General features: G+C 44.5%; 1 protein-coding gene across 1 annotated transcript; it reads left to right on the top strand.

Moving 5' to 3' along the window:
- The first annotated feature begins 2123 nt into the window (after window positions 1-2123).
- Window positions 2124-25222, top strand: CUNH13orf42 (chromosome unknown C13orf42 homolog). The gene is made up of 4 exons (XM_070407475.1): window positions 2124-2537; window positions 21492-21639; window positions 23857-24097; window positions 25048-25222. The coding sequence occupies exons 1-4, from the start codon at window positions 2124-2126 to the stop codon at window positions 25220-25222; spliced, it is 978 nt and encodes a 325-aa protein (XP_070263576.1).
- Window positions 25223-26459: the final 1237 nt, after the last annotated feature.

The following is a 26459-nucleotide window of genomic DNA, read 5'->3' as shown; positions in this document are numbered from 1 at the left end:
TGTCTTTGACTCGGGATTCTTTATGGGAAGTGAGGGTGCAGCCTGGTGGGACTGCCTGGAGAATCGTGTCCCCCTGCGCTTACCCCAGGGTATAGCACAGTAATAGTCAACATGCCACCGTGCGGGAGGGAAGTGACTACGTGCTCGCCTGACTTCCTGCAGGAAGGGGTTGGACTGCCTGGCCCTGTGCCCTCTCAGCAGCAGGGCCATTCAGGACAACCAGGATCTCAGGAAACCCGGCGTTATTAGGGCAGTGGGCTAATGGAGCAATTTCCAAGCTGGTCATTGTTAAGGGTGGCACATCCCTGCCTGTGATCTCTACAGATACTCAGGATGAGAGGCCTGGGTGCGAAACTTCTGACTGAGACAGGAACTAGACAACTATATGCAGGGAGCTATAAAATAGAAGTAGTAATATTCATTAGAAACCCACTGGCAATGCTACTGAGAAGGCTGTGTGGTCAAGTTCCTGGGTTTCTCAGGGAGAAATTCTGCCAGCACTTGTCCTTCTGGGTGCTTAGTTATTGTGCCCATGTGAAGCCAGAGAAATGGGCTGGATGGAGGCCCTCCAAGGAGACTAGTTTCTCACTCATCTGATCTAGAATTTAGGAAAGTCTCTTAACCTCTGCAGGCTCACCTCTTCATCTGTGAATTGAGGTTCAACAACCTTGGGTTTCTCTCCAAAGAAAGCCATAATGATTCAGTAAATTAATGCATGTGGGGATGCTTCATCAGCCCAAAGCACTCTGCAAATGTAAGGTGTAAATGCTTCCACATATCTGGGGTCATCTCAGCACTGTGTCTGGGAGAATGCCACCGACACAGTGCACTCAGTACAGATGTATTTATAATGTCCTCTTATAGCTATATTCTAAAAGGAAGGTTATTGTTCCAGAACAGGATATAAACATTTTTTAATTTATTTTTTTAATCACAGACCTCTTTGAATATCTAATAAAACCATGAATACTTCCTCTCTCTCTCTCTCTCTCTCTCTCCCTCTTAAAAAAAGAGCAAAACTGAACCATGCTAATACATACATCCAATAACATTTCACATACAATTTCTGGGGGCTCTCAGCCTCCGCTACATCCACCTCAGCTTAAGGTAATGCCTGCGAGAGACTTACAGGCTTCAGCTCTCTGAGCAAAGAAACAGACTGTGTAGGAAAATGAGTGCAACAATGATGCTTAGCATTTGCCTGAAAAGAATTCTAGAGGGAACGTCCTGGAGATTCTAATGTATTCAAATGATGCTCTTGAAAAAAATAATGTGTGTCTGATCATAACTAGTCTATTTAGCTCAAGCTGAAAAGAACAGGTCTGCCCTGAACATGTGCTACCCTCAGCTGACTGAGGCTTTTATGCAGAAAGTTGTGGTCCGGATACCTGAATCCTCCCACCTCCACAAAGGGCTGCTATCCAGTGACGGCTGAGAGATTTTGTTATGGCAGGTGAGGCGCCTGCAGGGCGCTCTGATGCGTGCTCAGGGCCCAGCTTATCGGAGATCTGCAAGCCAACTGCCAATGGCCCTGGCTGTGTGCGCCCTGGCCCAGCTCAGGGGACTGGATTTTACCTCAAGCCACACACTGCTTTTGGCTGAGTGGTGTCCTTGCAAAGTAGGATTTCGTTTTGGATACAGGAGTTCAGGACCAGGGCTAGCTCAGCCAAGGTGGGAACCTGCAAATTTATGCCAAGATCAAGTCAAATTGAGACCACATCTAGAAACGGAAAATGAAAAGGAAAGAAAATAGTTAAGCAGGAAAAGCAATGTCACGTGTTCCCCATCCACCTGGAGCCCTCGATGGAGAAGCACAGAGGGTATTTGCCCCAAATGGTGCTTAGAACCAGCCGGGCACTTGCTTCTAAGCTCGGAGGGCACTCATTACCTCCTCTCCTCGCAGCGGCTTAAGGCATCTTGGTTATTGGGTATAAACGCCCACTCCCATGAGAGAGCCCCTGGTTGCCCGCCTGACTGAGCCCGCACTCGCTCCTTGGCTTCCAGCGACCAGAGGCCTCCTGGAAGGCGAGGCCGGAGGCCTGCATGCTGGCTCGCCCACCCCCAGCGAGATCAAGTGGCGGCGCGGGCAGCTGGAAGGCGCCCACGGAGAGAAACCGAGCACCATGCTCAGAAAGCTGCACTCCGTCTTCAGCTCCAGGGCGCAAAGGAAGGCGGAGGTGGCCGAGAGTTCCTACTGCGAGGGAGGCCCCCCGGTGCGGCTGATCCGCAGCAGCTCCATGTACGTGGTTGGGGACCACGGGGAGAAATTCAGCGAGTCCTTGAAGAAATACAAAAGCACCAGCAGCATGGACACCAGCCTGTACTACCTGCAGCAGGAGGGCGACCGGGCGTGGATGTACTCTCGCACCCAGGACTGTCTGCAGTACCTGCAGGAGCTGCTGGCCCTGCGGAAGAAGTACCTGAGCAGCCTCAACGACCTGAAGCCCAAGCGCGCCCACGGCTGCTCCTCCACCTCGTCCAAATCCTCCAAGGGAGGAAAGAAGGCCCCCGGCCAGCCCCCCTCCAAAGAAATCAAGGTAAGTGCTGCTGAGAAGAGAGTGGTTGCAAGAGCCGCCGATGCAGTTTGGAAGCTGGCTCGTCCAGGCACAGCTTAGTTAACGCGCACATTCCGAGCGGCGGCTCAGTTGTCCTCAGAACTCTCCATGGCCACCTCCTGTCGGGGAGAACGGCTAGTCCCTGTTGATTTCCCACGCGGAGGCAAGGGGACGCGCAGCTCCCGGGGTGGATGAGATCATACTTGCATGGTGTTTGGGTGACAGCAAATCATTTCTCAACCAATGATTGCGGTTGTTGTTATTACTGCAATCACATCTGGGAGTCCCAGTGGAAAGTGAAATCGTATGAACAAGATGTTTCAAATCTCTAGCTGCTCAGCCCCGTACGAATCAAGTAACTGCAGGCGTTGCTCCCTCAGGACCCCGCACCCGGGCATTGTGGGACTCGGCACAGCCACAGAGAGCGGCCTTGCTGGGCATCGGAGGCTGCAGGCCACACAGACTGAGCAGGAACTCAGTGGAAGAAATAGCGTGCATTTATCTGGTCATTTTTACCCTTCCCAGCCTTTGGATGTAGTACCTTTCTTTGAGCATTTCAGTGTTACCGAAGACAAGGGGGTAGTGGCTCCTGAGTCTGACAGGAACCCCATTTCTGTATTTCCTAAAATTTTTGTCTAATGCTTGAGGTTTGAGGCTGTTTTGTTACATATTTCCATCAATCGTTTTCCTGCGGGTGGGGCTCTGGGGGTTCACAGCAGGCCTGTTTTTCCCACATCCTGGCTGGCTCCCAGCATGCCCTGCGGGCCACGCAAGCCCAGTATTGTTGAGTGACTGATTGGCCCACTATCAAATCTCCAGGCCTGGTCATTCAACTGGTTTTAACTGTCTGCACTTTATCCCAGGTGGGAGCAGTTTAAATAATCAATTTAACTCCCGGAGTATGGCATGTTGGGGCCCATACAAAGGTCCTACTCTTAGGTCCCGGGACTGAGCCTGTGCCAGCTAGCTGTAGGTTTGTGGGCCAGTCACCCGTTTTGGGGGCCACTTCTGATGACAGAGGGGGTTGCAGTGACTTCTGGACTCCCTTCCAGCTTGACTGTCCTGGGGTTCTAGGCTCTGGTTAGGGTCCCTCTGGGCACTATATTTCCTGCAGAATGGAGTCCTGTCTTTGTAGAATGGAGCTCCCTTCCTCCCTGCTCCCTTCCTGGTCCGGCTGTCTGAAGATGGAGAGAGGATTAGAGGCAGAACGAGCAGCTGTGGCCAAGCAGGAATGGCTGTGAGGAGGGTCACAGGCACAGTGCAGTGTACCATTTCCTCGGGAGCTGCCTCTTACCATGGTGTGACCAGGAAGAGTTTTAAAAAGACTTCGAAGTCAGTCAGAACAAGGCCTGAATTTTAACTCTGTATCTGCAAGTGAAAGCTGTGTGCCTTTGTCAAGTTGAGTTTTCGTCTCTGAGCTTCTATTTCGGGAGTGTGCGAATGGAAATAAGAGTCCACCTTGTGAAGAGGAAGCAAGATCCTGCCTGTGATAGGAACTGGCACATTCTAAGTAGTTCAGTGTTTACTGACCCTGGAATGTAAGGTGCAGCCTGCAGACAATGGCTCTCCTTCATCGCTCCTAAAGCAAGAGCTGTCCGCTGGCGTCCTGAGAAACATCGGGTGCAGGCTGCATCCTCAGAGGGCAGGCTAGCAAGGCGGCTTGTGCCTGCCTGGCTCTCTGCACAGCAGGGGCCGGGGCCCAGGAGAACGCCTTCCTTCTGGAATGTCATCACCTTTCTGCATTGGTAGGAAATGATGTTCAAGGTTTAGGGAAAACAGCATATTTTTTCTTGACCCTCGGTTATGTGCTGAATTGTGTCCCCAAAATCATGTTTCAATCCTAACACCTCAGAAGGTGATCTTTTTTGGGAAAAGCGTGATTACAGATGTAATTAGTTAAGGTGATTGCGAATTATTAGGGTGGGTCCCTAACCCAACATCACTGGTGTCCTTATAAGAAGGGAAAATTGGGACACATGCACGCAGGCAGGGAGAATGCTGTGTGAAGACTGTACTTACACTACCACACGCCAAGGGAATGCCAGAAGCTGGGAGAGGGGCCGGGGGCCTCCTTCCCCAGCACTTTCAAAGAGAGCACAGCCCTATTGACACCCTGGTCTCAGACTTCTGGCTTCCAGAACTGGGAGAGAATACATTTCTGTTGGTCTAAGCTGCCCAGTTTGTGGTACTCTGTAGTAGCAGCCCTAGAAAATAAATACACCCCTCTATAGCATCAGCCTTTTTTCTTCTCAAACATTAGTCTAAACCAGTGGTTCTCAACCTTGGCTGCACATTAGAATCACCTGGGAATCTTTTTAAAATCCTGTTCTGGGCCTCATCCTCTGGAAATTCTGTTTCTTTGTTATGGGATGGGGCCACAACATTAGTAACAAAGAAACAGAATTTCCGGAGGATGAGGCCCAGAAATCAGGATTTTAAAAAGATTCCCAGGTGATTCTAATGTGCAGCCAAGGTTGAGAACCACTGGTCTAAACACATCATTCTTTTAGCATTTATCATGTCCTACTGTGGTTGTTAGCTTGTGTATCTCCCTTGGTGAACTGCAGTCAGCTTGATGAAGCTAAAACAGTGTCTTTGTCATTTTCCTAACCCAGAGAGAGCATAGTGGTGAGGACTTATTGGTCAACTTATGGATGCTTTATAGACGAAAAGCCTGCTGTCTTTCATGCTGTAGATCATGGGTGAGCTGGCCTTCATGTAGGGAGTAAGCAGTGTTCCCTGTGGTTCTGGACACCATGGTGAGCCCTCCCTCCCTCCTTCTCTCTCCCTCCCTCCTCCCTCCCTCCCTCCCTCCATCCCTCCAAGTAAATACCAGCTACAGAACCTAAGTTTCCCTGTCTCTCTTCAGGGGAAAGATAATGGCTTTTAAATGGTTTTGTTTAAAACTCTCAGTAAGAAGTAAATTTTAGATGTTGACCCAGTTTACCCAAACACACAACCAAAACGAAGTTCTCTGTTTGGTACTTTGATAGTTTTCAAGTGTTCTGTACTGATTTTTAAATATTGGTCATGACACATTAAATTGATTTCACACGCCACTCCTGGGGCAAGACTCAGAGTTTCTCACAGTCCAGAGTGAGGTATCCCCATAGGTCCCACTGAAATGCTCACGCATAACTAAGGCATGATGCACTTGGGTGCCAAGGCGTCTGTTAGCCTCACTCTCAGGAAATGCGGAGAGCCTGGAAGGGCACCTACATGGGTGATGGAAGGAGGAAGTGAAGTGAGCCTGGGGTGGGGGTGGGAAGACCCCTGGGTTCCCATGACCATGACGGGTCCTGGCCAGACCCTGTGGCAATCTGCTCCTCCATCAGGATAAGAGGGAATTACAAAAATGAATAAGACACACTTTTTGCAACATTTTAATCAAACCAAACAAAAATTTCATATCTGAGGAGTTATGTGTCAGTGTTGGGCATGGGGTGCAATTTGGGACTCATTGTTTAAATGACCAAATGTTAGCATTTCCAACACAGAGCAAAATTCATGTGGAGGAAGGATGGCATATTTGAAATAGTCCTGGAACTTCTGAACCTATAGGGCAAGGCCACCGGACCCCCATGCCCTGGCCACCTGGGGGTATTTCTGCCATCGAGGAGGAATAGTGGGGTCTCCTTCATACCCACCTCCCCTGCTCCTGTGCTGAAACCCAGGCACAATTAGGGACAATCAGCAGTTATTCCTGACTTCTAATCATCCTCCAAACTCCGTGTGTTGAGTCCTAGCCCCACACTGCCGATGGAATAGCTGGGGCTCAGAGACATCAGGTGCTCTGTAAGGCTGTGACCTGATGAAGAGGGAGCCAGCCTCTATCGCCAGAACTCACACTCCTGTTCATGTATCCATGGCACCTTTCCATTGGAAAACATATGTGAGCTTGTGTAATATATCAGGTGCGGAAGCCTGCACCTCAGGGTGAGGTGAGGCTGCTTCATCCCACACAGCTGGGCCAGCAGAGTCCTCCCCCTGCACGGATTCCATGCTCTGGCGAAGCTCCCCCACCAGGCGGCATGGCCTGGGCGTCTTTGTGCGGGAGAGACCTGGACCAGAAGCACCACAGGCAGGCACGCTTTAGGCCCTCTCCTCTCCACAATCCATGAGTGAAAATCCCTCCCTCTTGACACCTTCTCTTCACATGGCCAACTCTGATTCCACTTTTACTCTTGATCTCCGTAGCACTGAAATACTGAATGTGTACTACCTCCTCTCGCACTAGGAAGAAAGCTGGGGGGACAGCGTGAGCACTGCTGCAGCAGGCACTTGGTAATGGGTCAGTATTGTGTCCTCAAATCATTTCAGCAGAAATACGTTCACACATCCCAATTCATTCTTCGAAGTATCTGAGGGAGCCACACACCAGCAGAATAAGGTAGCAACAGAAGCTGGAAAATCAGGAGAAAAAATCATCAACAGAAAATCAAAAGAATATGCAGATCGTGCAGCTAATTCAGCTGCTGTAGATGAGCTTTGGATTTAACGCTGCACTTTCTGGAAGCTACAATAAAAACAGAGCTGGACTTGTTTCAAAACTCTGACTATCTGAGAGGAAGAACCATACCCATTACTTAGGGAAAGTGAGATTTTCCCCAGATTTAAATTTCAAAATTCTCATATGAAACTTGATACAGGGAACCATGTGTGATGTGGCTGGTAATTCCCTCAATAATATTTTAGAAACAATTTTATCAATACATATATCACTAATTCATTCTTCATCCATCAACACATATTTATTGAGCATATACTATGTGTCAGGGACTATTCTAGATACTAGTGAGCAAGTCCAAGTCCCTGTCCTCAAGGGTGATCCCTCTTGGGGAGAGTGAGGCAATGCACCAGGGCACAGAGTTTCGGTGGCACTGTCTCGGGGCCCTGCTGGGACAACCAAGGGTGCGCATTGCACAGGTATCAGTGGGGCCCAGAGAGTGGTACATAGCTTCTGCTGGTGCCCTCTGGACCTAGCAGAGAATTCAGATGCCAGAGGCATGGATGGGCCACATATCCTTCCAAGATTTTGTCAAAATCCTCTGACTATGAAGCTTATCCTATGAAAGAAAAATGTCTGTAAAAATTAAAAAGTTGTCCTAGGGTGTTTCTTGCAATTTCCCCCTCCCCTCATCCCAGCATCTTGAAAAGACGCGACTGGGACCTGGCTGGCGTTGGCCTCTGCATGTTTCTCCCTCACCTCTGGTTCCCATGGTAATTTCTTCAAGATGCTGGGAGGGTCTGTGGGCTCCTCATGAGCATCACTTCTCTTAGCTAGGCTTTCTTTTCTTTTCTTTTAAAATAACAGCTTTAATTCACTTGCCATAAAACTTACCTGTTAAAGTGTATAATTAAGTGATTTTTAGTATATTTGGCATTGTGCAACATCACTACTATCTAATTCCAGAAATTTTCATCACCCATTTTAGTTTACTTTTTCTTGTTGTATGAAAATAAACATAATATAAAATTTACCACTTTAAACATAGCACTTCATGGTTTCTTAAATGAGTGCTTTTTAAAAAAATATATTTTATTAATTTTTTACAGAGAGGAAGGGAGAGAGAGAGAGCTAGAAACATCGATGAGAGAAACATCGATCAGCTGCCTCCTGCACACCTCCTACTGGTGATGTGCCCGCAACCAAGGTACATGCCCTTGACCGGAATCGAACCTGGGACCCTTCAGTCCGCAGGCTAATGCTCTATCCACTGAGCCAAACCGGTTATGGCTTAAATGACTGCTTTTTAGTGTCTCCAGATTATGGGCAATTAAGTTCATCACAGTTAATGAATTTTTAAGAAATTAAGTGATTTTCTTTAAATGATTTTATATAAATTTCTTTTAAATATAAATGTATACCTTTTCAGATTGTTAATTATCAGATAATAACCAAAATTCTTCATACTAGACTTCCTTGAACTTTTCCAAATTACCATTTATATAAACCCAGAATAATTCATCCAAAAGACTATTAAACCATCCTATCTAATAAAAGACAAATAGGGTAATTAACCGTACCTTCGATATGCTTCCCATTGGCTAATCAGGATGATATGCAAATTAATTGCCAACCAAGATGATGGTTAACCGCCAACAAAGATGGCGGCTAATTTGCATACTGCAGGCAGGGTGGGACAGTGTCATCCTGCCTGCCCCGCTGCCATCAGGGCCTGCTATCTGCGACCTGGGTGGCAGGCGGCCCGTATGGGACCCGACTCAGGGCTGGCGGGCGGGACCACAGCGATCCGCCACTGACCACGCCCACAAACGGCCCTCCCGCAGGGATCCCTGGCTGTCGGGTGCTAATGCACCAATCCGCCACCGACTGCGCCTACAAACGACCCTCCCGAGGGGATCCCAGGCTGGTAGGTGCTAATGCACCCATCTGCCAACACACACACCCGGGCCGCCTTTGCCCTGCACAAACTATGCAGCTGGGAGAGGGGAGTGGGGCCGCTGGGAGCAGGGTAGGAACTGCCCAGGGTTTGCGTCAGGCAGCCCAGAGTGGAATGCGAACTATTGTGACGGGTAGCTGCTTACTCATTCACTTACTTGCTCATTCATTCACTCATTCACTCACTCAGCAAACCCTCTCAGGTCCCTGGCACCAGGCCAGGTACTGAAGTTGAAGCCAGATAAGACAGAGCTATGTCCTCAAGATGTTAGTAATTCAGTATGCAGCCAGGAGAGGGGCACCAGGCTGTTGGGAGCAGGGCGGAAACTTTCCCGGGGTGGGCTTCAGGCAGTCGGGAGTGGGGCCGGAACTTCTGCCGTGTTGCCATGGCAACACGGCAGAAGTTCCCACCCCATAGCTGCTTGCTCATTCCTTACTCGCTCATTCATTCACTCATTCACTCACTCAGCAAACCCTCTCAGGTCCCTGGCACCAGGCCAGGCACTGAAGTTGAAGCCAGATAAGACAGAGCTATGTCCTCAAGATGTTAGTAATTCAGTAAGGCGAAGCAGGCACATGAACGAGGCAGTTGTATGCACAGACGCACTGTACTGGGTTCAGTGAGGGCTGTAACTAAGGCAGACTTTGTTCTCTTGATAAAATGGGGCCTTAGGAGCCAGGCCGCCCCAAGCCTGTAAGCCTGTGCCTAGGCCAGGAGTGGCCGGGGTCCCGGAACATGACAGAGGGTGCAGGTCGGGCTGAAGGGTCTGGCCCTACCCCTCACCTCACCCCTGAGTGCACAAATTTTTGTGCACCAGGCTACTAGTCCTATATAATAAAAGCCTAATATGTTAAGTGTCTGGTTGTCCAGTCGGCCATTCAACCAATCAAAGTGTAATATGCTAATGATATGCAAAGGCTGTTCAACCTCTCACTATGACATACACTGACCACCAGGGGGCAGACAGCTGACCAGTCAACTAGTCACTATGATGTGCACTGACCACCAGGGGACAGATGCTCTGACCGGTAGGTCAGCTTGCTGCTGGGATCCGGCTGATCAGGACTGAGCGAGACGGGCCAGACACACCCTGGAACCCTCCCACAGTCTCTCTCTGGCTGGCCAACCTCCCGCAACCCTCCCAGGCCCCAATCGTGCACCAGTGGGGTCCCTTGGCCTGGCCTGTACCCTCTCGCAATCCGGGCTGAGGGACCCCCCTCTCCCCGAGTGCATGAATTTCGTGCACTGGGCCTCTAGTAATTAATATATTTTTAGAATGTTATATAAATATATATTTTTAGAACTTTACATAATATATTGGTAATAAACTAGAAAATGAGTTCCTTAAGAGGTCATGGATGCTCTAAAAATAATTCATTTAGGAATTAGGAGAATCTATATATATAAAAACCTAAGCTACTGAACAACCGAATGACCGGTCGACTAGTTGCTATGATGTGCACTGACCAACAGGGGGCAGATGCTTAATGCAGGAGCTGCCCCCTGGTGGTCAGTGTTCTCTTACACTGACCGATGGGTGCTCAGCTGACTGATGGGTGCCAGATGCAGGGCTTACAGCTGGCTGCTGCAGCCCGGAGACTGCAGTGGAACGGCAGCAAGCCTATCGAATAGTGGTGGCAGGTACAGTGGGGCCAGGATGAGCAGGAGTGGCAGGCAGGAGTGGCAGGCAGCATTGGACTGCTGGTTTTGGCCTGATTCCTGAAGGCTATGCAGAGGGACCCTACTGGTGCACGAATCTGTGCACTGGGCCTCTAGTGTTTCTATAAAAGGTTTGACAATTATTAATTTTTTAAAGATATAAAATAGTCTTTTAAAGTAAAAGACTTAAAATTTATTTTTATACTAACCATTTAAATAATTTCAAAGTGTACACTTTAGTGGCATTAAGTACAAACACAATGTGGTGTAGCCCACCCCATTTCCAGAACTTTTCATCATCCCAAAGAGAAATTCCATATCCATTAAATAGTAACTCCCCACTTCCCCTGCCCCCATCCCTCTAATAGGTAAGCTCTAGTCTACGTTCTGTCTCTATGAATTTGCCGATTCTAGGAACCTCATATAAGTGGAGTCATACTGTGACTGGCTTTTTTCACCTAGAGCAATATTTTCAAGGTTCATCCATGTTGTAGCATGTGTCAGAACTTCCTTCCTCTGTATGACTGACCAGTTTGGGTATTGATGGGAGGTAAAGAGGACACATTCCAGATTGTGCTCTGACTGACCACTGCTCCCTCACGGAGGACAGCTCCTCCTATTTTAAGGCCAGGTGAACCGGTCACCAGCCAACATCCTCCCGCAAGAACTGGACCACATAAGAGAAGAGCCTCAGGGAGGCTGGCCACGGGGCCAGGGCTGGCCCAGGGAGGCAGTCCGGGGCTGGCTGTGGTGCCCCATGGAACGTTGCCCAGACGGTTTGGCCCGGACATTTTTCGAGGCCAGGTTACCAGTCTCCTGTGGATCATCTGGTTCTGAGCAGCTTGGATTCCTGATTTGTCTGCCGGGATGAACTAGCTGCAAAATGTATACCCCTCCTGCACCACCACCTCACCCGCCCCTCCCTCTGCTCCAACTAAAGAAATTCACCTGCTACATTTTAAAAGAACCAGTGGAATTCTGGAGCATATCTGCCAAAAGTGATTGCTTTTTATTTAAAGTAGTTTTATTCTGACAATAGTTAGCTTTCAGAATAAATTTTTTTATAGAAGCCACTCAATCTTGTTTCATGAAATAAGACCATGTCAACAGCAAATAGAAGATTCTTTCTCCTCCATGGCAGGAGAGTCTGAATTCAACCTAATTAGCCACATATAATTGCATGTGGGAAGGGAAGCAGGTTCTGGATCTGTTTTCATGGCTGAGAAATATTTTTCAGATCTGCTGGCGAGACTTTATGCAAACACAGTGATATTAAAATGCAGGCTTTCTGTGATCGTCAGTTACTGGGTGGGGTGGAGTCTCTACCCCGTGGCCTATGGTTTGCAGAGCTGAAAGGCAGTAAAAATCCAATATGAGCTGCAGAGAATATTTCATTATGCTTGGCAGAGCTTTGCACAAGATGACGGACAGTATAAGAATGATTGACAACAGAGCATATAATTCCTGTAGCCCCTCTCAGACCGCTAGGTGGGTGATTGTATTTTCTAATCTATCTTCCAGGCACCTGCTGGAAGCAATATTTCCTCCTCCCTTATTCCTCGCCATCACATTCTGGTCACCTGGCTGACTTCCTGTCTTTTTTAGGCAGCAGAAAAGCACTTCCCCAGGAAGTCATTTCTCATGTTCACACTCTAATTCAGTAGATTTCCCTCCTCCGTGTGTCTGAGCCCCATCTCAGCACTCAGCACCCAGCACTCAGTACTCAGCACACAGCACTGTAATGATCAGTTCATTTGCTATTTCTGCTACTGGTCATCAGTTCACTGTGTGAAGGCACCTTGTCTTATTTATCGTTTTATCTCCAACCTCTAGCAAGGCTCCGGGCACATAGTAGATGTTCAATAAACCAATAATCTGAGAAGCTCCAACTATAATTTAAAAAGGAAACTTACAAAGTTTGATGGAAGATCTGGAAAAATAATAGGTCTGTGGTTTCCAGTGAGTGGAAAATTATCTTTTATTTTTAATGGAGTAAAATACAGTTTGAGTATATTCATATGCGATTAGATCCTGATAATTAAAACATCCAGTCTGTAATGGATCAGAGTTCACCATTCAAAGGACACTTTTTTAGGTAAACATTTTTTTCTAATGATAAAGTTGCATTTCTTCATTATGTAAAATTTGTAAAGTACAGAAAAACATACAGAAGAAAATAGAAATAACTTAGAAACCTATCATTTTGAGATAATGACTATAAAATATATAGGTATATTTTATTTCAATCATTTATTTTCTGTACTTTTGCATATATGTGTATTAGGAGTGCCAGATAAAATAAAGGATGGCTATTTAAATTTGAATTTCAGATAAACAATAGATTTTTTTAGTATAATTATGTCCATTCAATATTTGGTGTGTATTTATACTAAAAAATTATTCATTGTTTATGTGAAATTGAAATTTAATTGCCATTCTATATTTTTATTTGCTAATTTTGGCCATCCTAATGTATATATATGTATAAATTGACTAAATTTGGTCCATACCATATACTTTTTATAATCCCTTTTCTTTTTTTATATAAAATAATATTTTATATTGTCAGTTCTTTCCCATCTCATTAACTGGTTTTTGAAAACTCAAGTTCTAATGGCACAAAATGTAACAATTTACAGTCTTTAAACAGTTGTTAAAAATTATAAGTACATACATCTTACTCTATGTCTATAAGGCATTTTTAGCAGTGATTACTGGAAGTGTGATTAATGGATAAGAATAAAAGGTCAATTATTTTTAAAGATTCTTCTTTATATTGCTTTCATAAACATTTTAAAATTTACACTTTCATCAACAGTGTGTTAGAAAGTCCTCTTTTTTAATTTAAAAAATTATATTTATTGGGGTGACATAAAATTATATAGGCTTCAAGTGTACAATTCTATGCTACATCATCTGTTTATTGCATTGTGTGCCCACCACCTGAAGTCACATTTTCCTCTGTCACCATATATTTGACCCCCTTTACACTTTTCAACCCCCTCCACCTCCCTCCCCTCTGGTAACCATCATACTATTGTCTGTGTCCGAGTTTGTGTTTATTTGTGTTGTTTCTTCATTAGTTGCTTTCAGTTTTACATTCCTCATGTGAGTGAAATTACATGGTTCTTGACTTTTTCCATTTGACTTATTTTGCTTAGCATGATATTCTCAAGATCCATCCATTTGTCACAAATGAGAAAGCCCTTCATATTGCTCTGTATCATCACCAAGTATTGTCATTAATCTTAAAAGTTTACTGATATAACTGCATTATTTTATGTGCTTTTCTTTGATTATTGCTTGAGCAAAGAATGACCCTTTTATTTTATTAAACCAATTTCTTATTAATGGATTTCCCATTTATGTCTTTGTAAATTTTCTTTTGGCTTTATTAAGGATTTATTATTTACTTATGTAAAATGTTTTTATACTAAGTCAGTGGTTCTCAACCTTCTGGCCCTTTAAATACAGTTCCTCATGTTGTGACCCAACCATAAAATTATTTTCGTTGCTACTTCATAACTGTAATGTTACTCCTGTTATGAATCGTAATGTAAATATCTGATATGCAGGATGGTCTTAGGCGACCCCTGTGAAAGGGTCGTTCGACCGCCAAAGGGGTCGTGACCCACAGGTTGAGAACCACTGTACTAAGTATATGAATACATTGTCTGCCATGTATGTTAAAAATACTCTAAGTCAGTGGTCCTCAACCTTGGCTGCACATTACAATCACCTGGGAATCTTTTTTAAATCCTGATTTCTGAGCCTCATCCTCCAGAAATTCTGTTTCTTTGTTACTGAGTTTGTAGCCTCACCCCATAACAAAGAAACAGAATTTCCGGAGGATGAGGCCCAGAAATCAGGATTTTAAAAAGATTCCCAGGTGATTCTAATGTGCAGCCAAGGTTGAGAACCACTGCTCTAAGTTATTATGTATCTTTTAATTTAATTTGACATTATCTGATGTACAAATACTACTGATATTTGTGTAGTCAAATTATCAATTTTTGTCTTTGATAGTTCTTCCATTACTCTTATTCTTAGAAAGTCCTTCTATGCCTCAAAGTCAATTGCATATTTGCCATTTTTCTCCATTTTTAATAGTCCCATGAAAATAAAACATCCCAATTCTTTTGTCTATCAGCAATTTATTTTGACATGTAGTGGGTAATGAGAATTCAAATTGAATTTTTCCCAAATAGCAAAATCTTCCAACACCACTTATTGACAAATCTATCCCTTCTCTTATTGGATTGTGGTGTTTCACTTATTGGATGTAAATATTTTATACTATGTTTCAAGGATGTTAATTTAATTCTATCAGTTTTGCTTCTAATGGTTTGATAAATGATAAAAAAAAATTCACTCAGTGTTTTGTTGAAGTGAAATGACCATTTAGATGGTATTTAAGAAGCGGAGTTACCAGGTACTAACAATAGCAAAATGACCTGAAGATTATAAAGCTGGGAGATAAAAGACGAAGCCTATCAGCCTGTGAGTTTAGAACCTCTAATACCAAAGACCGAAGGTGTGCAGCTATGCTTCCAAAATGTTGTAATGTTTTGTTATGACAGGTAATACCCAGGCTTAGTTATACTAGAGTTTGTGACAAACTTCTCCCTTCTTTTTAATCTTTTTGAGCTGATTTTTTCAGCTCCATTATCTGCTTCACTGATTTCCAACCCCCTCAGCTGTGGCCAGTCTACCATTTAGCTTATCTATTGAAACTTTGTATGTGGGTATAACTATGTGTGCATTTAAATTTCAGTGATGATATCTTTTCCCAAGTTATTTTTCATATCTACAATTCGTGTGTCAATAACTCACATTTTTTTCCACAAACTCCTATTCAACTATGGATACATATTTCCTTAGGTGTTCTAAATAAAAGGGATAAGGTAAATATCTATTTGTACTTGGCCTTGAAAATCTATCAGAAGGATGGTAAAGGCCATGTGAATGAATTAGTCAGAGCTTTCAAGGTTTGTCCTTAAAAGCTTATTTTAATGATATTAAATTGCTTGTTGATAAATTTAAGCTGTTTTGCCTTTAATTTCACCCAGCTGATCCAAGAGAAAATGATCTCTTCAATCCAGGCTATCTCAATTATATTGACATTCAGATTTCCAGGTATAATTAGTTCAAGAGAGTGTTATCAGTACTCCATAAAGATAAGGAGTACACGCACAGCCAGTTTGGTTCAGTTGGTTGGGCATGGTCCCATGCACCAAGAAGTTGCCAGTTTGATTCCTGTCAGGGCACATGCCCGGGTTGCAGGCTTGATCCCCAGCAGGAGCATGTGGGGGTAGGGGGGCAGCCCATCAATTATGTTTCTCTCTCATCGATGTTCCTATCTTTCTCTTCCTCTCCTTCTCTCTCTAAAAATCAATAAAAACATATTTTTAAAGAAATATAAGCAGTACAGAGTTCTCAAAATTTGCCAAGTTAAATCCAAAAATATACATTAACAACATGCAAACTGGTTGGAAAATGTAAACACTAGGTCATGGCATGTATACAACATACATTCTTTCACTCAACAAATACTTATTACTCCATACCAGCCCTCAACATAGGTGCTCGACATTCATAGATGAAAAGGTAATTCATCTGCCCTGACACGGCCCATAGTATAATCTGAAGCTGCCACTCAGCATCACTCTCGGAACCACACTGGTGTGTTGGGGTTCCTTGGGAGAGAAAGAGGTAGAAGTGTAACCAAGAATGTTGGGAGTATGTGTGTGGTACACCTTGTCTCATGCGTACAAGGGCTGGCAGTGAGCACTTATCAGCAGAGGATTTTCTGTGAGTGTTATTTGCCAAAGCTACCTCAAAGAAGAGGTTAATACCACTGGTCTTCTTGGGGCTACGAAGGTATCTGTTCACACGGAGCAGCACACGAGCATAGAGAAAAGGCGCCTGGGACTGTTTGCTGCAATGAGTAGGCTGGCCCTCTGAAAAGGTGAGGAAGGTTGCCAAGTAGGAGAGGTGAGGAGGCTAGGTGTTTAGTAGTGTTCCTCTTGGCTTTGGGTGGGTTTAGAACAGGGGTGAGCAAACTTTTTGACTCGAGGGCCACAATGGGTTCTTAAACTGGACCGGAGGGCCGGAACAAAAGCATGGATGGAGTGTTTGTGTGAACTAATATAAATTCAAAGTAAACATCATTACATAAAAGGGTACGGTCTTTTTTTTTTTTTTTTTTTTTTAGTTTTATTCATTTCGAACTGGCCGGATCTGGCCCGAGGGCCATAGTTTGCCCATGGCTGGTTTAGAATGTCCCCCTACCCTAACCTCTGAAAAAAATATTTTTGTTTACAACTGGAAGTTTATTTTGTAGAAACCAAATCTCTTGCAAACAAATACTGACAGGTCCCAGAAGAAACCAGATTGGAGAAGGCCAGGTACCCAGAGGTCAAGTGAAACCAGCAGGAGAGCAACTGATATGAAATACAAAAAAATATTACAAATTGCTCTGGGGGACTCAGAAGTTAAAGTGAGAAGTAAGTGGAGTTTGGTTTGGAAAAGTGCAAAGATTTCCATCTGGGCAAAGTAATCTGAGACTCAGGCCTAGAGTGAGGGGGTAGGACAGGGAGGCCTGGAAAATGATAACCCTAAGGCCACGAAGGTGAAATGTGAAAGGCAAACTGGAGTGGAGTCGGCAATGCAATACAGATGCTTTCAGAGCAAGTGCCTTCCCCGTGGGGCTGCTGTGGGGCTGATGAGGCAATATGAGCTCTGTGAAACCCGGGCCTCACCAGGGGCAACAGGCTGCAGGCTGCGTTACATGCAGGCTTTCCAAAGGAGTCTTTAAAACCTTCGGGCTAGAAAAAGTCAGGTTGGGAGGGAAGCAATACACTTTTACCTGGAGTTCTGAGTTCAGCAAGGGAGGACTATTTTGGATCTCACCCAGGGGTCTTGATCACTGACCTCCCATTTTATACCACAACCTCTTTGTTAAGTAGATTTTCCTGTCATATTAGCCTGAGCCCTGACTTGAGCCTCAGTTGATGCAGTCATTGTGCTAGTGGTATCTGTGAGTATTGACCAAGAGAATGTCCTTGTAGAGGTGAGAAAAGGCCATGGAAGCTATGGGAAGGCGGAAGAAGCTAGACTCAGCCATGGTCCCTCCCCCATCTTGGGTCCCTCCCCCATGCCTGGGTCACTCCACCATGCCCGGATCTCTGTTGAGTGGTGGTTCTTAACTGCTGTGCATTGGAATCACTTGATTATCTGCAGTGGTTCTCAACCTTCCTAGTGCCTCGACCCTTTAATACAGTTCCTCATGTTGTGGTGACCCCCAACCATAAAATTATTTTCATTGCTACTTCATAACTGTAATTTTTCTAGTTATGAATCGTAATGTAAATATCTGATATGCAGGATGTATTTTCAGGGGTCGCGACCCACAGGTTGAGAACCGCTGAAATTGGTCTGGGAAACGGCCAGGTATAACTATTCTTCAAGAGCGCCCAGGAGATCCTGATGTCTAGCTGGGATTGGGCTGGACTGTCATAGAGTCACCCCAACAGGGTTAAGAGGGAGGCATCCCTTCACTGCCTCCCAGGCCATGCGCTTAGACTTGGTCAAGGGCTGGTGCTTTCATTTACAGGGAAGGAAGGCGGGACTAAGTAAGGAAGGGAATCCATTGTTTATTCATTTACATTTATGTATACCCCTACCTCATTTCATGAAGGGTGTGGAGGGGTTGGAGGGAACTGCTTACACAGGTTTGTATGGGTCAGCCACAAATAATGTCACCAGAGTGTCCCAATGTCTCACTCTTCAGCCAGACCAGGACCCAAAAGCTCTTAATAGAAACAAATTTTATAATGCTAATGTACTGCCTGACTCAACAGAGACCCCTGAAGTGGAATCTAGATAATGGGACTCTTCATTGTTGTCTAAGGAGCTTGTCAGTGTCTCCAGGTGTGCCCAGGAAGGCACTCTCTACTAAGCATAGTAGAAGGGGCAAGGCATGGGAGAGAGACCTGAGTCTTAATCCTAAAGCTTGAAGTTTTGGAAACAACCAACATGTTTGAATATTTGGAATAACTAACAAGTGTGTAGCTGAAAGGGCCTTGTCCATCAGTGTTGATAGAGAGTTCAGTGGCTAAAGTGGTTTATTTTTTTAATTTGTGAGGATGTTCAGGAGATTCATAAGAGGCCACAATAAAGGGCTTTATGTTAAATTAACTAATGGTAGTGTGCTTGTGGTTTTCTAGGACTTCGATAGTTAAAACACCAAAGAGTCTCTTCTAAACCCTTCTAAGTGAAAGTAACTGCTTTGGGCTGCTCTTAGCTGATTGCCAAAGTCTACTTCCTGGAGGCGTTGAGGAATGAGCAGCTTACATCAATTGGAGGTTGACCCAGATGAAAAAGAATGTGATGCCCACATGCAAGCCTGAGACCCTTGTATTAAGCCAAACACTGATGGTAGTTGCTACTGGAGACTTTGAGATATCTTCTTCATGCAGAGATGGATTTTGAGATGCAAAAACCTATGCACCTGGCATTCCTCTTAAGTAATATTCATTCTTCCTTTGCAGCTCAGTCCAGATGTGTGGCTTTCTTCAATCTTTGTTTTTCTCTCTTCCACTTCACAAAAATAATCTCTGAAATGTTATGTGTGATGGTAGAATTAGGAAAGTGGTCGCCATGGAGAAGAAGCTGTCTCAGCCAAGTCTTTTTTTTTTTTTTTTTTTTTACATTCAGTATTATTTTTTATTAATTTCAGGTGTGCGGCATAGTGGTTAGATAATCATATACTTTACAAAGTGTTCCCTCTGATATTCTCAGTACCCACTTGACACCATACATACCTAATACAATATTATTGACTATGTTCTCTATGCTGTACTTTATTTTACATCCTTATGACTATTTTGTAACTGTCAATTTGTACTTAATCCCTTCACCTTTTTCACCCAGTCTGGTAATGATCAGTCTGGTTTTTTTGTATCTATGAGCCTGTTTCTGTTTTGTTTGCTCATTTATATTGTTCTTTAGATGCCACATATAAGTGAAATCATATGGTATTTGTCTTTCTCTGACTGACTTATTTCACTTAACATAATACTTTGTAGGTCCATCCATGCTGTTGCGAATTATGAAGTTTCATTCTTTTTATGGCTTAGTAATATTCCATTGTGTATATGTACCACCCCTTTTTAATTCACTTGCCTATTGATGGGCAGTTGGGTTATTTCCATATCTTGGTTATAATAAATAATGTTGTGATGAACCTAGGGGTGTACCTATTCTTTCAAATTAGTGATTTGGGTTTCTTCAGATATATATACACGGAAGTGGAATTGCTGGGTCATATCAGCCAGTTTTGGTAGTTGAATGGGAGTCAGCCAGATGAGACAACCAAGGCAGAGGGACCAGCAAGGAAAAACACACAGAGGATAAAAGAATATTGATTGCCTATATTGATGGGCCCTCCTGTCATTTGACTGCAGGGAGGATGCCTGGTGGCCTGGCCTGCTGTGTGCATAGAGACTTTCAAACAGTCCTTCATCAGTCCCACACCCCTCTCCTAGCCCTGTTGTATCTGGTGTTGTCAAGTCTGGAGCATTTTCAGTTCCCAAGGTTCAAAATGCCCCCTCCTCAGCCGCTTCCCCACCCAGGAAGCTCTGGAAGGCCAGGCCCTCTGCTCTATTACATCAATGACCCTCCTTCTACTGCTTGCCAACTGCCAGACGCTTTTGGAAATCTGTCTTTTGCTGATGGCCTCTCACTGTTCTCTTTGTCATTGGAGTTTCTACTTTCCCCCCTGCTTGCTTTCATTTTAGTGGGCTCTTTGAAGAGGGAAGGATGACTTCATTTGGATGGCTTTCCACTTTTAACAAAAATGATTTAGGTGTATATTGTGGTTCTTCAATATTTTCTGTTAAGAAAAAAAATTCTTGATTTAAAAATGTTTTCTAATAGTACAAAATACATATATTTCACCAAAATCTTGTACATACATTTCCCAACATGCTAGTCTGTAATTAAATCATATTTATTGTTAATACCATCCCACTTCCAAAATGCCCATATAAAACAAAAGAACTCTGCACCTATACACATGGTCAAAATAGCCCAGGTTAACACATATTGTCCCTTTTGAGTTCTCTATTTCCTAAATTCCTCAGGGAACTTTTCACTGGTTCATGGTTGATTCTTGTGTGGTCAGCTCCCTGTTGAAGTTTCTGTGGTGCTTGAACTTCCATGATGTCAGTCACTTGTGACCCTTGGTGGGCTGTTGTGATGATGAATAAGATCCTGGAGGAGAAGGAATCAGGACAGAGCCCAGAACCCAGTTAGGCACTCAGTATTCTTATTAACTATATATTTTATTTCTTACACTTTTCAAACTATGATACTAATTTCTCTTCAATTTATTCAATGAATTGGACCCAATTTTGTTCACTTTAATTCTATTTGGCATTGACAACTTTTAGGGATTAGTTCCAACATATCTTGTCCTCTCTTTCCTGCTGTGAGCATCTCATCGCCTACCTAACGAACTGTATCATTGCCTAACTGGGTGTTCATCAGCAAGGAAGGGCAAAGAAAAATTTAAGTGTTGCGTCTAATGGTTAATAACCATCTGGGACCAAGAGAGGCCATTCTTTCATCCTTCTTCTCTCCCTTTTTGAGGTAATTGGAAATCCATTGACCTATAGCAATGTAGGTGTGGAATATCTACCTTCCACAGAGTACTTATCCGAATTTCCCTTGTAAACCCTGCAGATTTATAACTTCACACAATTTAGTTTCGGCAATATTTAATTCTATTTGGCAGTTATGACTGACTGTGTGTGAGGGCGCTATGCTGTTGGCTCAAGCAACTCTCTCTCCGTCCCTTCACCTGCAGCAGAAAGCAACCCCCAAGAAATACTGGCAGTTCAGCGCGGATGTGGCAGAGGCCATCGCCTTCTTTGACTCCATCATCGCAGAGCTGGATACAGAGAAACGGCCACGGACTGCTGAGACAGACCCCCCAAATGAAGATGTGGACTTTGATGGTGAGTGCCATCCCTGGGGGCAGAAGGTGGGTGGGTTGTAGTCTCTGAAGAGGACTTATAAGATGGGCTATCAGGAATCCTACCTCCCCATGACAGGGAAACACATCCGCAAGCCAGAGCCTGGCCCTGAGCTTGTACTTCTCTTAGGGGTGCTTTGCTTTAGTTGTCCCTGCTGCCACTGCCTCAGCCTGCCCCTTTAACACCTGAGGCCATATTTGGGCAAAAACTCCTTTCCTGTGGTCCATTGCCACAGCTGAGACAGGGTGACACTTTTGTAAGAGCCCATGAGCTAAAGTAATAGAAAAATGGTTAAATGAAGGTGTTGGATGGGGAGTTGCTGTTAAATGGGTATAGAACAGTGGTTCTCAACCTTGGCTGCACATTAGAATCACCTGGGAATCTTTTTAAAATCCTGATTTTTGGGTCTCATCCTCTGGAAATTCTGTTTCTTTGTTACTAATGTTGTGGCCTCACCCTGTAACAAAAAAACAGAATTTCCGGAGGATGAGGCCCAGAAATCAGGATTTTAAAAAGATTCCCAGGTGATTCTAATGTGCAGCCAGGGTTGAGAACCACTGGTATAGAGTTTCAGTTTTGCAAGATAAAAAAATTCTGGAGATCGGTCACTTAACAATGCAACTATACTCAACACTACTAAACTGTACACTAAAACATGGTTAAAGTGGTAAATTTTACGTTATTTGTATTTTACTACAATTTTTTAAAAAAGAAAGAAAAGAGGGCAAACAAATTATATTTGAAAATTTAGCTTCTGACTCTCCCTTAGCTAGTGTGGCCATGGGGCAGCACCAGCTGTTAGATACAACTCTGACCCTTCACCCACTTTGTCATCCCTCTGCACCCCTCCCCCCAGCACTACCTCTGTGGCCCTCATGGGCCACCACACCACGAGGATGTGTAGGGCAAGAGAGGGCCAGGGAGCTTGTCCAGGCCTGGCATGGAGCGTGGAGAGGGAGCGAGGTGAGGACTGAGGGTGATACTTTTCTCCCTGTCTAGGTATGTCACGGCTCTCTGCTGGTGGAGAGCAAAGAATTCAACCATGTACATGAGTTAAGCCCACTTTTAAATTCCATTACTCCAGTTTTTTAATCTTTGACTTGCCTCCCATCAGGTAATTAATGATGGTTTTATTTATGTCTCACTGAGATATCAACTTTTGGCACTAATACTAAATTGTTCTTAATTATTTAATTATCAAAATATTATATTCTTGTTCTGGCCTTGATTGACCTTAATCTGTGAGGTTTCTGTTCTCACTGAGTTCTGTGGAATTTCCCAGGTTACTCCTGCTCTCCAAGCTCATTGTACCCTGCAGGGCAGCTGTCTGCCCTCCTCTCTCACAAGCCCCTTCAGTCCCTGACAAAGACCTGCCCACTCCCGGGGAGTCAAACCTAGGAATCCAGGACATTGGTGAGAGGACAACAAAACCCACTGAGGACAAGTGTCATCTTCATAGTTGTTTTGAAAATGGCTTTATGGTTTTTCTTTAATAATAATTGTAACATATTATAAATCAAATGAGTAAACAATACATCGAAGCATAAAGAAGAAAGTAAAGAATATGGTCTGTAATACTATTACCCAGAGATAGTAATCACTATTAACATTTTGGTGTATGTCTTTTCAAAAAGGTTTTAAACAAAAATACAAACTCACTTTATTTTTTCAAAACAAAAATAGGATCTCATCTGCTCTTTTCACCTAAGAATTTACAATACAACATTGGCATCTTTCCAAGTTAGTAAATATAGACCTATGTTCTTATTTTTACATATTTTTTAATTGATTTTAGAGAGAGGGAGAAGAAAGAAAGAGGGAGGGAGAGAGAGAGAAACATTGATGAGAAATTTCAAGCAGCTGCCTCCTGCACGCCCCATACTGGGGATTGAGCCTCCAACCCAGGCATGTGCCCTGTTTGGGAATCAAACCAGCGACCTCTTGGTTCAATCAACTGAGCCGCACCCGCCAGGGCTGTATGTTCTTCTTTTTAATTGACACACAATTTTCCATTGTATTCCTACACCATAATTGCAGAGTCAAATCAACCCCTTTGCTTGGTTCTCCAGTCCTTCCTAGGAATTCACTGCTGTGTATATGCATTTGTTTTAAGTTCTCAACCCTGTTCACGCTCTCTGTTGCCTCTGCTCCTCCCAATGGTGAGTCCTCCTTTCCAGGGACCCTGTTTCTCTCTTCCAGTGGCCACCAGCTCCCGGGAGCACAGCTTGCACTCCAACTGGATCCTGCGGGTGCCACGCCGGCACTCTGAGGACATGGCTGTACACACCATACACACGACAGACGGCCAGTTTCGAAAAAGCACGGAGCGTAGGACCATTGGCACTCAGAGGAGGCTTGAGAGGCACCCCATTTACTTGCCCAAGGCCGTGGAAGGGGCATTCAGCACCTTGAAATTTAAGCCCAAAGCCTGCAAAAAAGAGTAAGTGCTTGGGCCACAGAGTATAACCAAAATGTTTTCATGTCCTCCAGACTCCTGGGATTTTAAGCTGCCTTGAGCCCCCATCCTATATGCTAAAAATTATTCTTGTGTATTTTTTTTTGGATGGAAGTCTTAGTTTAAACATGTTTTCTATTATATACACTAGCCTGGTTCACTGTTGTCACCACTCCTAACTGTTGCTTCAGCTCTGGATCTGCCTCCCTTTCCTTCTGGCCTACTTAGTCCTCCTGCTCTGTGCCATCCTCTTTCCTTGTTTCCCCTAAAGGCCACAGACACACTGCACGCTGCACACTTTTAATGAGAGTTTGGGGTTGAAGAGTGCATAGCACCAAGCTGGAACCAACATCGAACCGATCAGATGCCCTGCCTTAGAGAGGCGTTGGCCGGGCTCACGGGGAGAACTGCTTGCTGGCTGGACCCCTCTTGTCAACATTTCTCAACCTCTCTCTCCCTACGTCCTTCTCTCCTGAGACTGGTGACCATCTCTAGCCCCAAATTCCTGCGACCTGCTCATTCAGAGCAGTAAGTGCTGTCTTGCTCTGGCCAACCCAGGCCACACTGGGGAACCCCACCTTGGGGTTCCATCTATACTCATCCACTCATTTCTCTTTGTTTTTACAAGAGCCACTCAACTCTGGTGGATTCAGGGGTGTTTCTAAATAGCATTTTCCTCCCATAATAATGAACCACGTACAGAATGTATTAAAACCGAGGCCCAGCCCTCATCACCCACCTTTCTCCTTCAAGCCCAGCTTGAGGTCCAGCTGAGGTCCATCCACAGTCCCCATAATAACACTGCTTTGTCCCCCACAAGGCCCAGCACTGGGGGAGTATCTAATGGCCTCCACTGGAGTGCTAAATCAGAGCATCCCTCCTCTGTGCAGCTGGCCAAGCCAAACGTAACCTCCCTGCTGCCTTCCTCCCTCCAGCCTGGGGAGCTCCAGACGGATCCTCTGCAACTTCTCCAGAGAAGACATGGAATGGGATGCGGAGCTCTTTGCGCTGGAGACGCTGGCATCTCCCGGGGAGGACTACTTCGAGACAGAAAACCCCAAAGGACAGTGGCTGCTTCGAGAGCGACTCTGGGAGCGGACAGTGCCCTGACTCCAGGCCCTTCAGCCTGGCTCAGGTTGGGTCCGTCTGCTTTCAGCACAGAATGGGGTGATTGGTAGAGTTAAAAATAGGAACTGTAACAAAGTCAAGCCCATGAGCTGGTGCCCAGTTAGTGCCAATTGTACCACAGCCTCCCAGAGGACTTGCTTTGCAGACTTTGGGAGCTGGTCTTTCCCTACACAGGCAGGTTAGCTGGTAGTGACAGCCTGGCTGGTCTTTAATAGCAGAAGGAATGGAAGGCCTTGAGTGGGAGTGTCCAGGTTCACTCCCTGGCTCCCCTGGCCTGTTCTAGCTTTCCATGCATCTGCCAAGTGGCTGTTAGTATCATGCTTTGTACAGGAAGTAATCTCACCCAGGGATTTCTGGGCCAATGTTTTCAAAGAGGAAGTTTCTCTACGAGGCTTAGAAACACTCTGGGAGTGCACTGAGGTTGCCTTTTTTGGTGCAGAACGCAGTTCAAGAAGCAGTTTCCTTCACTCCAACACTTTTCACAATATTCTGGAAATTTCTGCTAAATTAGGCTAAAGAGGAGTTCAGTGCCCTGGCAGTGGAATGAGAGAAAGAATGTGTTGGGCACTGTTTTGAGGCCATGCTATCTCCCCCAGACCCAAAACACAGCTCCACTTTTCCTAGGCAGTTGGCTGGGGAAGGGAAGGAGAGAGATGAAGTAGTGCTTTTTTTTCTAGATACCCATGCAACCAGGTTATGACAGGTTATGTCTCTCTCTTTCCCCAATTAAGAGGGCAATCAAATCATTCAGTTCTTTTGGACTAGAAAAGTTCTCTGTATTTCAGAAACTACCTGAATCAGAATTACAATTTAAATGTATTCTTTGCATTCCTCATGTACTTTTTGCATTTTTGCATATACTTATGCATGCCCAAGTTTGAGAACGGCTGATTTGGAGATAATACCGTACTTTGTCCATCCTCACTTTTTTTTTTTTACAGTTAAAAAAAATTTTATTGAATGTATTTGGTTAATAAAAATATAAGTTTCAGTATACAATTCTATAATACTTTATCTGTATATTGTATTGTGTGTTCACTACCCAAAGTCAAGTCTCCTTCCGTCACCATTTATTCCCCCTTTAAGCTCTTCTACCTCCCCACCTGCCCTTTCCCTCTGGTAATAACTATGCTGTTGTCTAGTTGCCATGACAACTCATTGCCTATGAGGTTTTGTTTTGTTTTTGCTTAATCCTTTCACCTTTTTCACCCTAACCCCT

Source organism: Myotis yumanensis, unplaced genomic scaffold (genome assembly GCF_028538775.1).
Source record: "Myotis yumanensis isolate MYYU_CA2020_CCGP unplaced genomic scaffold, mMyoYum1.0.hap1 SCAF_3, whole genome shotgun sequence".
Taxonomy (NCBI): Eukaryota; Metazoa; Chordata; class Mammalia; order Chiroptera; family Vespertilionidae; genus Myotis; species Myotis yumanensis.
The sequence above is the reverse complement of the archived record's forward strand: the minus strand, read 5'-3'. Positions and strand labels throughout refer to the sequence as shown.

Excerpts from the sequence above, each read along its gene's own strand:
- CUNH13orf42 (XM_070407475.1), top strand. The coding sequence starts at position 2,124 with ATGCTCAGAAAGCTGCACTCCGTCTTCAGCTCCAGGGCGCAAAGGAAG. Across the intron at positions 2,538-21,491 it reads CCCCCTCCAAAGAAATCAAG|AAAGCAACCCCCAAGAAATA; the intron begins GTAAGTGCTGCT and ends CACCTGCAGCAG. Across the intron at positions 24,098-25,047 it reads CCCAAAGCCTGCAAAAAAGA|CCTGGGGAGCTCCAGACGGA; the intron begins GTAAGTGCTTGG and ends TCCTCCCTCCAG.